Genomic DNA, 17,487 nt, shown 5'->3' on the forward strand with positions numbered 1-17,487 from the left:
TACCCTCTGTAAGGAAGGTGGTAATACACGTAGCTTCGTAGACTTTGACAAGGCTACATGAATTTTTACCAGCAGAAAATCGGGCAGAGTCATTAGGACATCCTTTTGTGTATTGTGAACAAATGATGGCTTGCACTTACAAACAGAAAGTAAATGGTAACATTTTGAAGGTCTTGCCTTTCAAACAAGTTTTTTTTGTATTCCAATTCTATGTACTTAAGTTTTAGGGGCTACTAAGTATGACTAAAATAAGTTTTCATGTAGTGTTTTACTATGATTCATGCATAAATAACTCATTTATTTACTTTAAATGTAAGCAAAGCTTGCTTGCTCATTTACAAACTTGTAAAAAGGAAGTTACTTATCTCTCTGTTTAGAAATATACTCTAGGCAGTAAATTGCTCATATATGACTTCATTTGCTGTGCTAGAATAAAACTAGAGAATTATGCCCAATCCATTTTTTACTATGTTTTACAGTAACTTCATAACCTCTGCATATTCAAACATTTTAAAATCTAGCTATAGATAGTAAAAACAGAATATCTTCATGAAAAACACATGCTTTTTTTAACTGCTAGAAATAATGTAAACACACTTCTGACATTTGCCTTTTGATGAGAGGCTGAATTTTACCTGTGGAATTACACTTAAAGAGTCATTCAAAGGTGCAGCCAGAGATATCAATTCTTTCATTGTCATTTTCAGCAAATCTGTTTTGCTCTTCTTTGGTTCTGATGCCAACAAAGCCTATAGAAAGGAGAAAAAAAAAATAAAAATCAGGTGTTTCTAGCCATTTTTCTGTACTACCAATTCTGCTCTCATCCCCGTATTTACCATACCACAGCTTAGCTTCTGACCATACAGAATGACTAAGAAAAAATTGCAAAAAATGAAGGTTCAGTTTCAACTCAGCTTTGTTCAGCTCCTCTCAGTATAAAAATCATAGCATTTTGGACAGCAGAAGTTATCTGCTGTACTATACATACTTACATTTCCTAGTATGGATTTTTTTATTTTTTAGGTTAGTAACACCTATTTGAGATGACAAGGGCTGGCCAAATAATATATTCTGCTTTGCAACACAGGATATAACAAGCAGCACATTTTTGAAAAAAAAAGGAAGAGATGAATCCATCTTCAAACATTATTTCAGTGGATAGGACATCCAGCTGAGATAAAAATATTCTAAATTAGCTCTCCAAAATCCAGGACTGAATTTAGAACAGTCTTTCTCTCTTTACCTAGTAGCTCTTGTTGATTTTTTCCAAGTTAGGACAAATGGATAATCATAAATCATTTATTGCCAATAAAAGATTATTATCCATTTGTGCTTTGGGACCTAGAGTCTGTTCAGCATCAGTAAAAACCAAATGAAATACAGAGCTTAGGCAGAAACCCAGGAGTAGTTTCTGTCAGTTTGTCAGTATCTTTAATGATAGGAGAAACAGAGAGGGCAGGTGGGGGAAAAAAAAAAGGCGTTCATGAAATATAAAATAGAGGAGAGTGATCTGAAGACTAAAATTTCACAGTGTTAAAGCTGAAAATCATATTTTTCCCACCCACTAACTGGAGCTGCACCTTTGCACTATTCAGTAATAACATTCCTATTTTACAGAGGTCATGGAATGGTTATAACCTTAAAAATTATATATTCTCATTAAAATAGATGTGTTTTAGGTTAACAACAACACTTCACAGGACATAAAAGCAAAGAGACCACGCTGCATAAATAAATTGACCTTCTTTTAGTACTATTAGGATACACTTTACAACTTCTATTTTAATTATCTAAATGCCACATGGCATTGAAGTTCAATTCATTTAACTGAGTCTAGGGGCACATTCAAAACTACTGCCAAAGAACATTATCACCTCACTTTACTATAAAATTATAATCAGAAAGTAGCTTATTTCAGACTAATCCCAATGTTAATTTCAAACTTTCCTGTTAATTGACTAGACTTTGTACTCTTCCGGTGCTGTGAACACAACAGCCTCTGACCTGTTTATCCCCAGAGCTGTGGCACAGTGCAAGCTTTGTCCTATGGAGTCAGTAGGCCAACTGCAGACTACACATGTTCTCTGCAGTGGGATGTATCACTGGGTTACTTACAATAACCTCACCTTTTACATAAAAAACTGATTCAAACATGCTTCTTTTCCCCCCCCACACTGTCAAGATTAAAACTAGACAATGTCCACCAGATTCAAACTGTGTGGTGCAAACGGGGAAACCAGAAACATGGAATCACCAAATTCCTTCCGCAGACAGCTTACTCTTAGAAGTGAGAAAGATATTTAACTGCTGAAGCCGAAAAGGAGAAGTGTCTCTAAAACCAGTGGCCTCCTTCTGCTCTCTGCTGCCTTGCACACACATCCAGCAAAGCCAGGAGCAGGCTGTGACTGACACAAGAGGTCAGACAGAAGCCGGCTGCCTCAACTCTCTCAGGGCAAACTCAGAGTGGAAAACAAGCAAGATGAACTCTTCTGGCAGCGAGAGCTTGCTCCCAGCAGTGCCTCAGATCCTTGGAACGTGCTTGAGACTGTACTTCAGAGAGTGGAGCAAGTTACAAATTCTACAGTGACTCTTGGACTCCTGTCTCAGAAAACTGGTTGAAAATCAGGATCATGGAGGTTAATTTAGGGGAAAGCAAGTATGACTGCTTCAAGGAACATAGGAATGAAAATAGGTGAAGTGTAATCTGCAGAACCAACTCTGCAGTGACTGACCCCACAAGGACAGAGATGAGCTGCTGCACGCTAATGTGGGGCACTCAGCAAGAGGTGACACGGCAAGCAGAGACAAAACACTGCCATCCCACCATCAGTTCTGAACTTGGCAGAAGTCAAAAAGGCTGGGATTAAGGGAGCTGAAGGTAACACAGGGAGTGGGAAGAATGTGGGAGCATGGCCCCACGTTCAAACATACAAGTCTCCAGTAACCTACTCCTCCATTGCACTTGAGACTGTCAGTCAACATCAGTTAGTGTGACACTGTTGCTTGTGCCTTATTGCTGTTGAGTGGCCTTCCCAAGTTCTTTGCAATATTTAATAACAGTTCTGTGAAGGTCTGCTCATATTTTACCACCCTCCCACTTCGCACTGAAGTAGCACATAGTTAGATGGCTAACAAAGCCTTACTTCACCTGTAAATTAATCTGTGACTTTGCCAAAATTATTACAGTTGTAACACAAAGCCTAAACACAGTCTTCAGAAATGCCATTGAAATCTATCACAAACCAAAAATCTCAAGAGTCAACAGAACTGTGGTGCCAAATATGGTTTAACTAAAAATGGCTTCTTGGTTGCACACAAGCAATCTAAATCTGTATTTTAAAAAAAAGGAAAAAAACAACTGTTTGGTCAAAAGAGGTTGGAGTGGGAAAAATAAATATGTAATTTTCTTTTTTTTAATGTCCTTTCTGAAGAATACATTTAAACCAGAGGCAGTGACATTAGCTGGTACCTGTATGTAGAATGGAATTCCTGCACTCCGTCTGGTTGCACACAGTGTGGAAGAAGGATCACAAGATTTGATTTCTTCTAACACACAGCTTAGCCAGTGCTCTGGCATCTTGTGCAGACTCTCGTTGTTACATCTACATCAAACAGATGATACATAAGAAACACGAAACAAGTGAATAAGCAAGGACAAAGTCAAAGAGAGCATTTAGCAACCTTAAGAAGTACTTCTTACCATATGTTAACATCTCCAAGCACATACACAGATTTTTATTACGAAATAAGATGAATTTAAAAAAAATTTGTACATTTTTCCAGTGTTGGTTCAAATTATACTAACCCTACTTATTAAGTTCCACTAGCAAAATATATTTAACTGAACAGAAAACAAGGTTCTGTGCTTCCATGCTGCAACAATTCTCTTCTGCCAAAAATGACTACCATGTTCTGGAGAAAAAAAAAACAAAGACATATGCACATCAGCCACTGTGTAGGATGCGACACTTCACAAATTCGTATCTTTGTTGCCACACAGTAGCTGATGAGCGACCCTCACACTAATAAACATGTTTGTAACCATACAAACTGAAATTGAAGCCCCTCAAAGAAAGTACACATTATGTAAATAACCCTGCACACCTCAGAGCAATGGGAGGAATGAAAACAAGGCACAGTGCTCTTTTCAATACTAAGTCAGTCAAACTTTTTGTAAAGCACCTAAATTGCTCTCTTATCACCAAACACTCCTCCTCTGCAGTTATAAAACTCAGCATTGCCTGAAAGCAAAGGACTTCCAAGGACAAGGAAAAACTCAAGCCTGCTTCAATTACCGGTGCTGCTCAGTTCAATGTAATGTACCACATTCAGTGTGCAAGAGCAGCCCATTAATCTTATGTCAATGTTCCAAAAGGATCACTTCTATTAACAGGACATTGTTATTAAAACTTGTCACACTGGTTTGACACATGATTCAGAGCAGAAGAAATAATTCATCACTGTGGGCAATACAACTGCAATTATCTCAACCATGCAGGACTTGCCTTACCTAAAAATATAAACTATAATTAAATTCATGATTAAGTAGTCAGACCTTATGGTAAGACTACAATCAAGTTTTCTACCTGGGTGACTGAAATAATTTAAAATAAAAGGTAAAAGCCAGCAAGTACCGATGTGAAAACCCAAATCTAATGGAAGGTGTGCATATATTCCCTTCTTCATCCTCCTCTTATTAAAGCAAGAATTTACACTGGCTAAAAACCTGGTCATGAACAATAAATGAGGCTTTAATCTGCACTGAAACACTCTTTTCCTCCTTTTACAAATAAACCAGAAAATTAGTAATGCAGAAAACTGTGGCCACAGAAGCACCAGACAGGTCAGCCAAAGATACAGGACACTTCTTACTCTTCAGTAATTCCTGCAGGATTTCCACCACATTTCCTACACTGTTGCCAGGTATTCTCCCCATTTTTTAAGGGCAGCACCTCTTCAAAAGGGCAGTCAGAATGCAAACACCAGCCCAGAGTTCAAGAGGAACCAGGCTTCACAGTCATACGTCACCTCATACCACGGCACAAAAGAAAGGCTCCTCCTGCCCCAAACCTATGACAGAGGCAATCAGATCAACTTGGAAACTTACAGTGAAGTCTCTTTTCTTTATCTGCTCTTTCTTTTGCTGGTAAGTGGCTTGCCCTCGCTTACCTTCAGGATGCATTCCTTTGCTCACTTTTGGGTACACAACAAGGATACAACTCTAGGACTGAGGCCACACAAAACTTCTCACGGATCTCCTTCATCAGTCCCAGCAGTTAGGACACAGCTCTGCAGTTCTCTCCATCCACATCAATACATCCTGCAAAATCTGCTCCTTCTGATCATGGAGGCACCTGGTCTTACCTCCCTAGCTAAGCAGAATTTAAATGTCTCCATTCAATCATGCAGAGAACAGTGTTCATCTCTCTTCAGTATGTTATCTTAGTATTAACACAAACACCCCACCAGAAATACCTACATCTGCTGGGGTGCAGAGGAGCACAAAGTAAAGCATTAAGGAAATATTTAGAAGTTGCTATGTAGCACACTGAATATTTTATTCTTAAGTAAACTGAGGGATTTTTCTCCTCTCAACATTAGTAGAAAGAGGAGAAGCATACCAAAGTCAAATAAACTTCAGATTCCCTTAAAGCCATATTGCTTTGATCCTGCCACAAGTAATTCTACCTTGTTCAGTCACCCACCAATGCACTTTTATTTATTAGAGGGTGAAAGAGTTACTGCTGTAGAGTTAGAAACATTAGAGACTATTGACTTTGCAATGGAGATGACTACTCCCTTCCATTTGGCAGCTCTGTCTCCTTGTGGTCTGGCTAGAAGAATATTGTCATAAGAAGCAGGTGGCCCTAAATTTTAAGAAAAACCAAGCTTTACAATAAAAAAATTAAAGCCTCAAGATCAAATGTCATTTTCCAGAACGAAATAGTAATAATTCCTACCAGATCAAACAAATACTGTTGATAATGAAAATATAACCCAGTAAGTTGATACACAAATTACTTAAGATGCAGTACATTAAGTGTAATCCGCAAGTTTCTGTCTGTTCATCTGTCAGTTAAAACAATTTCATACATGCCCCAAACCCTTTCTGTGGTCAGTATCAATGAGTACAAAAGCCTGGCAATCCTAAGTTAAAGCTAATCTCCTCCCCCTAAATCATATATCTGTATTTTCTCCTATCTGAAATAAATGGTGTGTTAACAATGGGTCAGTCTTGAATTTGGCCTTCCTGGATGCAAGTGCCTCGTGGCATAAACATGACATGAAGCATTTCTCTACATGTGTGCATCCAGAATTCAGTGTTTCCAATCACTGTAAGCAGTTCCTATCTAGGGAAAAAAGGGGGGTTCTTTCACCATTTTGTCCTCTCTCAACAGGACTGCAGTATTGCTCTTTTTCACGTAAGTTATTTGATTCCCATTTTTCATAGACAACACTGCCCCTGGTACTTCTCAGACCAGGATCTAACCTTAAAAACACATTACTATTCAAGTTTAAATTCTGCTTTTAAGACTTAAAACTACGAAGTCCTCCCACTTGCATCCTCCTTTTCATAGCATCTGCTCTACATGAAACAGAATTTTCCAGGTTACATAGGTGCATTGAGAAGAGTTTGAGGTTTCTCTATCAGTAAAGCAGAGCACAGAGAACCTTGGGTGGCTTCAAAATTTCAGAAAGGCAGTATCATTACCCCATCTCTCTCACACCAAGAAGGAAATGAAATGCAAGGGGAAATATGAACAGTGCTAAAAATTAAGACAGCTTCAACCTGAGCAGTGCCTTAACATTGTATCTCATACCTCTTTATGTCATGTATTTCCTAATGCTACAAACATCTGAAGATGTAAGTGGAGAGTTTTTCTCTCCACTTTCTTTCCCTCCCTTCAACACTCTTTCCTTCACATCTGTGATTACATTTTTGCTGCAAAGTTATTTACGATTTTGGTAAGTTTCACTCGAAAGTCCATTAGTGACATTTTCATTTCACAAGTCTTCCTGGCAGATCATAGCAGGCTGGGAAAGCAAAGAGTTACAGTCACTTCAGAGCAACAAAATGAGACAGAAGCAGTTTTCTGCAAAGGATTAGCAGGGGTCTATTCCCAGTTCCCCAAAAGAAATTACAGAAGATCAGACACTGACTAGGTACAGATAAATAATTTTCACTGATACTGACATATTAAACGTTTTTAAAATAAAAGTATGATTTTCATCTTTGTTTCTTTTAGTAAATGACAATTTTCCAGGAAATCACTATAGACCTAACTTACTGCATCCTCTAAAATAGTGCTCACCATGTTTAAGTTCTGATCAAACATTTAAAAGTGTTCAAAATAATTCATTCCTAAGTAAACTCATCACACTGTATGACATTACTCTTCCCAAACGTTATCCCTTGCATTCTGGAACTTCAGTGAGGCAAAGCACTACCTCCATAGCTATGCAATACCATTTCAGATTCCCAGAAATCTACCTGATCTCTCAGCAAACAGGTCACTGAATACAAGAATGTCATTTGGGAGAGAGAAATTGCTTGAGTAATAAGGATTACAGCAGATTCAAGTTTAAAACGGATTTCTGACTTCCCTGAACCACCATGTTTTCAGATCAAATGAGCATTTTTCAATTTCTCCAGGCCTTTGACTTTTGAAATACTTTTTAAAAAAACACATTGCTTATTTCATTGATATGAATGTTGCTGATTATACAACTGTATGATTTTTCTGAAGGTGCAGCTGCAGGCAACATTAAGCAGGCATGACAAAGGCAGCACTACACTCCCAGAAGGAGTATCAATAGGGAAACAGAAGAATGGTAACTTGCATATTAGAGCACACTCAGCAATTTACATCCAAATTTCAAGACAGATCAATTTCATCAGGTTGGTAAGAAATCTCTGCAGAGGAAATATTTCTCTTTCACCACTAACTCAAACAGGTCTGAATACCATCATCCTGTCTAGAAATAAGTCTGCTCTTGGTTCTTATGAAGACTGGTGTTTAAGGGTTGTACAGCTAAAAGCAAGCTCAGACAAAAGACACTGCAGCACAAAGTCTTTAAAAAGTGCTTGGCTATAAAATAAGTGAAGGACTATGTTCAACTGGAGTCATTCATAAATGCCTGGGAAAAGGATCTGGCACAGTCTTAGTGACAGATTTTTCAGTGTGTTTTACAGAAAGAACAAATTCAAGTGTCAGGGATGCTTTGCCCATCTTGAGTTCAATCCTGTTGAACAAGGTCTCATGCTAAGCTGTACACTACTACAAGCAGCCCTAGACAAAACCTTTTCCTCTGGCACTGGTGGACACAGCAGTAAATTAGCACAGGTTCTGACACACGGGCTTCAAGACTGCCCATGAGCCTCTCAGCTATGGAGAGAAGCAGGCCAGCTGAGATTCACTGGCAGAATGGATCCCCCAGCAGCAGCAGGGGACGTGGAAGGGCTCCATGATAATCAACAGACCTGCAAGGCAGCTGCATGCACAGAGACTTAATTCGCTCCTTTTGGAGGAGAGTCTCAAAATACTCCTCATATCCCAGGAGTACCAAATGAAAGAGTCATTTCCTGCTCTGGTATCAGTCTCCTTTCTCCTTTGTTTTAAATGCAAATATAAGCCTCGAGACCTGCAGTTCCTGGAAAATATTGTCTTTCGTTGAAATGAATGTATGCCCACAGAGCTGCTCTCCAGTTCTTATAAATCTTTTTTCCCAAAGGAACACTTGCTCTGCTTGAAATATCTCAACTTTTAAAATGCTAGGCAATATGGAGAACCAAAAGAATTGTAACAGACAACTGCTAATTCAGAAGAGGAAACTTCCTTAATTTTGGAGGGCTTTTGTTTTGGATGATACATACATATCACTTAACGTTTGAATGATTTTCAGGCAAGCAGAGTTCTCTTGGGCTTGGCTCTTCATTTCTCAACCTAACATAAGGCTGCTGTTAAGTGGATTGTGTTCCATTAAATACAATGGCAGAACGCAGGAGAGGCAACAAACACATCAGCAATTTTTCCAAAGTCTTGGGTAGATTTGTTCTACTCTATTTGCCTCAGCTCTTAAAAGAAATTTAAAAACTGAAAATCAAAGAAAAATAGTGAGTCTGCTATAAACTGACTGCATGTTTTCTATGTTTTCCATTATTTCCAGCTTTTAACTTTGCCTTTGCTATAAGACAGTCCTGCATATTGACTGAGATCAGACCAGTGGGGCTGTACCTGTCTGGATTACCTCCTTTCTCCTCTCAAATAGACTCATGGTAGCAAAAGGTCTGTTTGTTGGGTTTTTTCAGTTGTTTTTTTTTAAACTGTATTACTCTGATGGCAAGACTCTCTCTTCACATTGATGGGAGAAAACTTGCATCACCTTAGAACTTCCTGAACCAAATTTTCATGGTATAGAAGAACACCCCAATACCTAAACAAGTGTCTATAAAACATGAACCAGCAAAAAAAGATAAGCAGTGAGTTTCTTTTTTTTCTTTTTGAGTAAACAACCAAGTGTAAAGCAAGGTTGTGTGAGCGCTCAACAGACTCCTCAGGCCAATTTGAAATCCCTCAACTGCTATCACCTGAAAGAAAATAATGCACCTTGGAGAGAGAGATCACCAAGAGAATCATGGCATGCAGTTTAACATCCCACTGGCACACAGAATGAGCACCAGCACCTGCCAAACACCGTTACTGCAGCAGTGCTGGACCATGGATGCAGCAGCCTCACCCCGCATCCTCTAGCACAGACCAAGCCTCAGTTCTGTTGGGAAAATTTTCTGAGGGGACGTCTTCTGAACCTGATCAGCCAGCCAGTATGTACTAAAAGCACCAAAACTGTTTCCAGTATAAAATAAAGAAGAAATAAAGAAGAAACAGATCTGCATCTCAAACTGGCTTATGTGGGGCAAAAGGGGAACACTGGTTACTTAACCTGGCATTGGTGTGAAAACACAGGGACTTTCAAATTGAAAATCTGACTGGTCTTTCATATCTAAAAAGAAAAACAACAACAAAATAAGCCTACCAAACTCTACCTAGTCAGCAGAAATTTTAATTTGTCTTATTAAAACATGGATGGGCTATAAAAACTGTATACCACAAAGAAACGTAACCAGCACTTGAAATCAGTAGCTAAGCATGTAATGGAAATTCCAATGATCTTGCCCAGACCTCAGGACAATTCTGCTCATTTAGTTCTTCTAGGAAACTATAAAGTTACAAGGGGAAAGGAAAAAAAAACCAGAGTGTATATCAGTGTCAAGCAGTCTTCCAAATGTCACAGTAACCAACTCAGTGACAGGTAAGAGAAGTTTCCAAGAAAATGTCCTGGCTAAAGCAAAAAGTCTGGCATTACATTTCCATGAAGGACCAGAAAAGAGGAGCGAAATGGAAGAACTCTACACTCCTACTTTTCCCAGGAGTTTTTAAGAGCTGTTCAGGAAACTAACATGCCAGAAATGAAGAAAAATGCAACAAGCATTGTACGCCTGTATCATTTTTCAATGCCTAAGCACCATCTCTAACCACAGGTATTGTAGTCCAAGTCACGGACATCGTGTAACTGTCATAATGCTGCCTACACCAAAAACTTAAATAAAATCCATATGAAAGCAAGGATCTGCCTGCACAGCCAGTTTCAGGATCAATGCCAAAATTTGGTAAAACTTATATTAAAAACACAGTAAGTTGCCCATCTCCTACCTGGAAAGCATTTCTGTAAGTTGCACGAAGCCAGCGTATGCCAATTCAAATGCACCCCTGTGCCTTGACTGCAGCAGATGATGTTTAAAGTAATCACCAATATTTTTAACCTAAAAAGGAAAAAGTTACTAAGCCATTTAAAACTATGCATATACATATACATAATTTATTTATATATGCAAAATACTTTGCAGTTCAAAGCAGCTGGTTGGAAGGGTCACTGGTACAAGCAAAAAGCACCTACAAGTCCTATAATAAACAAGCTGTTACTTTAATGATACCAAATATTATACTCTTTTTTTTTTTTTAGGTTAAGGGAGTAGTTCTATATTTTTTTAAAAGTCCAAAAATATAAAGGACATGAAATTGGTTATTTCCCCATGATGGATATACCCAGATTTTAAGAGAAGAAAGTGACAACTCTGATTTTCAGGGGAAACAAATGCAGAATCCTTCTTGTTTAGCTACATTCTTGCCTAAAGCCCCAAAGAAAATGTCAACTAAAACACAACAGCAGAAAAAAAACCCCTAAAAATATTTAAGACATGAAATTCAAGCTCTGAAAACTGTACCAAAGGGAAACAAATCTACATTAGATTAGGTAATACATAGATAAAAACAAATTTCTAACATTCCAGAATTCTGCATAATTGCTGTTGACTATTAGAAGTCATTTTAAAATGAAGATGATGCTGTAGTAATGTCAGCTATTTTTAAAAGCATTAAAATTGTAAATGTGACGACTAAACTTTCATTTAGTTATTTTCTAGAGCTCTATTACAATACAAAGCTTTTAAATCTGTTTGGAATTTTGCAGATCGACACAATCTCATTCCACAAAGCACAGGCTGTCTGGTTTGCTGGATTTTTCCTTTTAATTCTCATCAACTTTCAAGGTCTAAATCAAACTTGCCACTTAATTTGTTTAAAATATATAGCACGTACTTAATGCCCTTATTTTAAATTTACTTCAGGAGTCTTTCCTAAACTCACAGGCTAGAAGCAACACTACCATAACTCAGTTCTTCGTCAGAAATTTAGAATATAACAGGTAAATCTTATTAATTCAACAATCAACAACATGCAGGACCACACTTGCTGCTGAGGCCAAGAATCTGGGTATTCAAGATATAAATTCTCTCCAAGATGTTCCAAAAGATTAATACAGGCCACGGGACAAAGTCTTTACTTGTACTGGCTGTTTCTTTTCACTTTGGCACACAGCTCTGGCAAGCTTATCTCCCAAAATTGTCTTAAGATTTCCCAGGTGAGATAAACAGAGTTTGAGGAAGAGCTACATGTTCCACCAGACTTGGAGTATTAATGATCTACATGGCATATGAAAAAAGAAAACAACACAGAATCTTCATTAGATGTCTTTGTATTACCTGGTGGTTACATGACAGTATTGATATTGATTTTCTTAACAGGCAGAGCTCTGAGCCTGCCATCTCTTGTCTTTTAGGATCAAACGGAAAATGAAAAATAAATATGTATTGAATAGAGAGATTCCTCCAGCAGTATTCTGCACTTCCTATGTCTATTATTTCTAAAGACAAGGCGACCATGTAAAATAGGTGATGTTTTGAAGACTGCTGTGTAAACCCAATCTCCTACTCAAAAGATAAGGAGAGCGCAGATGTGATGCTGTCCCCACTTCCTACAAACAACAGTCAAGCGTCGTGCAGGAGCTGCCTCCCTGCCAACCTCTCCCCCACTGGTACACAGCACAACAAGCTGCATTACTGCTGCAAAGAGCAGCCCCCCAGCACCACGCTGCCTGCCAGGAAGCAGTTCTGTTGTGCCATTTCCTAATGCACACCAGCACTGTAAGACACTGTCTCTCCATCTGCATGCTCCAATAAAAAAAGCAGGTACAATCAATCAGAAGACTGTGAGCAAATTCAACCCTCACTGGGATCTTTTGGGTAAGTTATGACAGCATTGATCCAGTTCAATGCAGTCACTGACCCAGACGTGGAGCACGGTACAACAGGAGGAAGGTTTGCAACTCGATGACACACACCGGCCAAGAAGCGCTATCAGATTTTTCTCAACAATTACTCAGCCCTGGCTCAAGCCAAGCTGACCAAGATTTCTCTCAAAGTTTTCATTCTCTGTATTCTTAAATCTCTTCCAATTGTTACAAAACGAAGAAGAAGAATGGGCAACTTGAAAGCAAAGTTCTACGTATGCGTAAGATAACAAAATCCAATTTGCCTATCTGTCAACATGGCAAAGTGTTTATTAAGTCTGAAGCTGCAGCAGTTAAGGCATTGGCATTCTTGGTGATTTCTGATGAAATCCCCCTCTTTTTGTACAGAACACTGTAATGGCCTAAAGTTACAGAAGTACGAAGAAAATGCCCACAATTTTCTTTGTGTATTTCCTTGCAAGCCCGAGGAAAATCAGGATTTCAAATAGATTTCTCATCCAATAGCATTCTTTAAGTGAGAATGTAGGCCTTTTGTTTTACAGGAAGATATCTGAAGCGTAAACAAGCTGAAGAGGCATCTACAGGAAAAGAAGGTCTCCTTACAAAATCACAGAAAATCCTGAGCTGGAAGGGACCCTCAAGGACCACTGAAGTCCTGCTCCTTCCTTAATAATGTATTATTTCTGAAAGAGACCTACCAGCATCTTCTGCTTTCCAAAACCAGAGATGCTACAGATAGAACTGACTCATTCTGAAACACCAATTCTTCTTTGATTGGTGCAGATTAAGGAGCATAATGGTGGAAAAGCTTATCTGCTCTCTCATCTGCCCTCCAGACCCCAGCAACAACACAAGCACAGCTGTTAACCAGATGAAAACATGAGGGCTGGAGAGCAAGAATAGAGGCACCAACACTATTTCCATGGCACCACAACATCAGATAAGAAATAAAATCTAGAGTACATAATACTATCTTTCGTTTTAAAATGTAAAGTTCTAACACCTAAGGAAAAACTAAGTGTTTCCTGTTGGAAAGAAAAGGAAGTTAAAAAGTAGTTGGTCTTTCATATTTCAAACTTCTTTGCAAACCGGTTTTGTTTAAACATATGGAAATGAAAAGGTCATCAATTATAACAGAAATTTAATAAACACAAAATATTTCCCAAATAAATGCCTGTGGTAATCTAATTTCTTGCAAACAATGAACTCAACGTTCCACAAGAGACCCAGATGGCATATTAACATTTCTGATCTATCGTATCAAAAAAATCTGAGGAAAAAGATACAATCACATTACACACAAATTATTCAGAACAATGGATAGCAGGAAGACAAGACTTAGTCAGCATGTTTGACTTTCAGAACTCTTGACTCTGAAGGCTAATTAAGGAAGAGCTTTGAGCAGAATCCAAATACGTAGAGTTCAAAATAATACAAAAAAGACTTTGACTATGAAGACAGCCTAGAAGATTTTTTAGCAATTCTGTTAGTGACTCATATATCCTGAGAGACAACAGGGAGGGTGGCAGGCAGGCATTGGTATCCCTAAATGCAGCCCACATCTCATAAATTACCCAATACAATTACAAAGAATGGTTTTGTTAGTTATGTATAACAACTTCACTTATCTGTTTCTACTGTAATTATGCTTTCTGAATACCACTGGATCTAAACAGGACAGATAACTAAGTATAACAAAGAAAACCCTTCGGCCATGGCAATTAAAAGGCATTTAAATCCCACTTTTCCCAAACAGAACACAGGTTCAAAAAAAAAAAAAAATCTGAAATCTGACATCACATCATCAGCACCCAAGAAGAAATTGCAGGTTTTATAACAAAAATTATCTCCCTACCTGTTCTACAGTAATCAAGCCATCTGACGGCTCAGATGTAGTCTGAGAAGGCAAAAGTTTACACAGCGTCCCTAAGAGCAGAGATACTTCCTTCATGCTTCTCCAGCAACACACAAGAACCATCTGAGCCGTGACATCACACACTTGCCTGTCTTTGCCTTAAAAACAAAACAAAACGAAAAAAACAAATGCAATAGCATAACTCAAGGTTCTCAGACGCAGGTGTATAATTCAAACCTCACGCAGCCTGCCTTACAAAACGCAATTAACTACGAAAAAATTCCTGAACTTGCCCGCCCGAAAGATAATTCCACCTTGTGGGCGCTAACTGCTTTCCCTGCTCACCAGCTGCTCTACTCCCCTGCCCTGGGGGAAGGCAGAGTACGAACACCTCAGCAGGGAAGCGCTGCTCCGGAGCGGACACCGCTCGGGCGCGGGCACTGTCCCCGGGCACCCGCACGCAGCCGTGCCCGCAGGGCCGCTCTCGGGCGCCCCCCCGCGGGGAGAGGCGCCCGTGACACACCGCCGCCACCTGGCGGCCGCTGCGGGCCCCGCGCGCGCTCGCCCTTCCCCTCGCGAAAGGAACACGCAGCGCCACGGAACTACATCGAACACGGGGAAAAGCAACGGCGGAAAGGAAGGTCCGAACCTGCATCAGCTATTGGATTTTAAAGCGCACGGATATTCTATCGATTTATTCTGGCCTACGCTAAAGATGCCAAAGTTTACGATTTCTTCAGCGTTGTAAGGTTCAGTTTCATAGCTGCTACTCATTAAAACAAACACTAGCTACTGTTTTACCACGGGAATCTTCCAAACTGAAGCTGCTGCTTATGTAACGCTGTATGTGCAATACAACAGGTTGTACTGCATGAACACAGCCTCCACTAGCCCCGTGTACATGGAGAGGAAAAATCACTGTAACGCTTCTCAACAAGAAATAATTAGAAGCATCGCTTGATAGAAAAGGTGTTCAAGATTACCTCATCAGCGCAGTTAAGGCAACAGAGTCTAGGCCAATATCAAAATAACTAATTTTTACTTGTGTCTTAAGAGAGATTAACCACAGTCTCCCAGAAGCACAGTGAATTAGTCTTTAAAACCATGTCCATGGATAACTAGCTTCTGACAGACAAGAACTAAAACATTACATAAAATGCCTCCTCTCTAAGAAATGCCTTGATTTAATTACTAATATAGCCTTGGATTTACCTCTCATTTCCATGCAAATATTTTTCGTTGGCCTCTGGTCATCCGGCTTTTCGGATTCTTCTTTGCAGTGTTCTTTCAGAATTTTTGCTTGCATAAAATAATCATTTGTGTCCTGTGGTTGTATCTCGTGCAGAATCATCTGCAGACGGCTTGCACTTTCTGCACATAAAGAGGGATATTTAAGATAGTTTTGTCTTCTACTTCTAGTTCTTTATACTGATGTTAATTCATTTGGGGTGTATAAGTACAAAAGAAAGCTATCGGCATTAAAAATAAAACCCACAACGAGGTTCTATGGCGATTAGAACAATCAAGGAAAATAACCGAATTTACAGTCCCCTGTTTTGAAACAGATGCAACAACACAGTCTGCAAACGTTTGTGGGTTTTGTAGCGAAGTAGTCAAGGAAACTTTATCAGAAATTAAAGGAGTGACCTAAAATTATAACATAAAATGAGAAGCTGAAAGGGAGGGGTGCTTGGTCTAGTTCTGAATGACTGCAAGACAAAGAGACCTTCAGAAGCAACAGATTTGGAAAGAATTCTTTTAGGATTCTGCTTGGTTCTTTACCTGGATCGCTGTCCATTGGAATAAGACCCTCTGGTGATGAGCTCTGTACTACTGGTGATACTACAGCAGAGAGGCTGTATGACATCAGAATGAGCCTGGACACCATTTCTTTCCATTCCGACACCAGGGTCAAGTTACTTAAGGAAAAAAAAAATCAAAACCAAAATCGCAAAAAAAAACACATCACAACATGGATTAAAATAATATTGCATTTAAAATAAAGAATCAAAATTACAAACACTTGTGCACACTATATTTATGAAAACTATAAATAAGGTAGAGATTGAGAAGTCTTAAGGCTGAGTTTAACACATACAAAGGAAGTATCAAACACTGCAGCAGCCAGGAAGAGTTTGAGAAGCCACAGATACTGGATTTCCTTATAAAAAATACTGCATGATTTTCTGTTCTCCTTAACAGCTCTTCCACTGCACTTAAACATGGAGTTACAACATCCCATTCCATATGTTTTTCTTCAAATATGGAGTTACAGCTTATTTAGTATATTCTACTTACTTGAAGGGTAGTTGCTGCAAAGCCCCAGTTATACAGTGCACTCTCCCATACATGGGGAAGGATGCTGCTGCTTGAAGCAGAGACCCCTTGGCTTGAAGTATTTCTTCTTCAACATTCACCAACAAAAGCTTGATAACTAAAATATTTTAAAGCACAGATTTGCATTGAACATTCATATACTGTATTTTCTAAGAAATGAATCTGCTTTAAGAAACAGGAATAAAACCTGTGTACACAACAATGTGCACAGCAATTTCCTTTATTATACTTTTCCCTCTTTTGTCATTGGAATATATGTTAACATTGATTTTCAATTACCCAAACTCCAGCAATATTTGTTACAGTCAATTTAATCTGTGTCTCTGAACCAAATGGCAGCTGTGAAAAGCACAACCCACATCCTATGCTCAGGAACAACCCCACAGCTCATGATGCAGGTGTTACCTGGCCCATACTGCAAGTCAGATTTCACCCTTACAACCACATGAATAATACTCTGCTTTGCTTATCACTGTAAAGACTGAAAGTTCACAATTATACATTTGAACCTTATGTTTTCTACTAAACAACCTGACCAATTTTCAAGGATACATGTGCCTAGTTAATTCTATTTATAGCTTGTGACATCTCAATGCCAGAATCAGAACAAATCACAGATCCTAACAAGGAACCATGGATCACCACCA

At 38.9% G+C, this 17,487-nt stretch overlaps 1 protein-coding gene across 15 annotated transcripts in view; it reads right to left on the minus strand.

The window, feature by feature from the left end:
• Window positions 1-17,487, minus strand: part of THADA (THADA armadillo repeat containing) — a 150,310-nt gene that overhangs the window by 117,271 nt on the left and 15,552 nt on the right. For 12 of the 15 annotated variants that reach the window (XR_005700030.1, XR_005700031.2, XM_040059335.1 and 9 more), the window contains exons 18-24: window positions 16,802-16,937; window positions 16,286-16,422; window positions 15,716-15,874; window positions 14,504-14,661; window positions 10,713-10,822; window positions 3,470-3,602; window positions 636-749 (exon numbers count right to left, since the gene is read on the minus strand). Coding sequence is in view for 13 of the 15 variants with exons in the window: in XM_040059335.1 (XP_039915269.1) it covers window positions 636-749; window positions 3,470-3,602; window positions 10,713-10,822; window positions 14,504-14,661; window positions 15,716-15,874; window positions 16,286-16,422; window positions 16,802-16,937 (947 nt within the window). In the remaining 2 variants the exon portion in view is untranslated. Of the gene's footprint in view, window positions 1-635; window positions 750-3,469; window positions 3,603-6,974; window positions 7,036-9,947; window positions 10,003-10,712; window positions 10,823-14,503; window positions 14,662-15,715; window positions 15,875-16,285; window positions 16,423-16,801; window positions 16,938-17,487 lie in introns of those variants that run through there. The other 3 variants (XM_040059348.2, XM_040059347.2, XM_058419868.1) reach the window with 3 other exon arrangements.

The sequence above is a fragment of the Hirundo rustica genome, chromosome 3 (assembly GCF_015227805.2).
Source record: "Hirundo rustica isolate bHirRus1 chromosome 3, bHirRus1.pri.v3, whole genome shotgun sequence".
Taxonomy (NCBI): domain Eukaryota; kingdom Metazoa; phylum Chordata; class Aves; order Passeriformes; family Hirundinidae; genus Hirundo; species Hirundo rustica.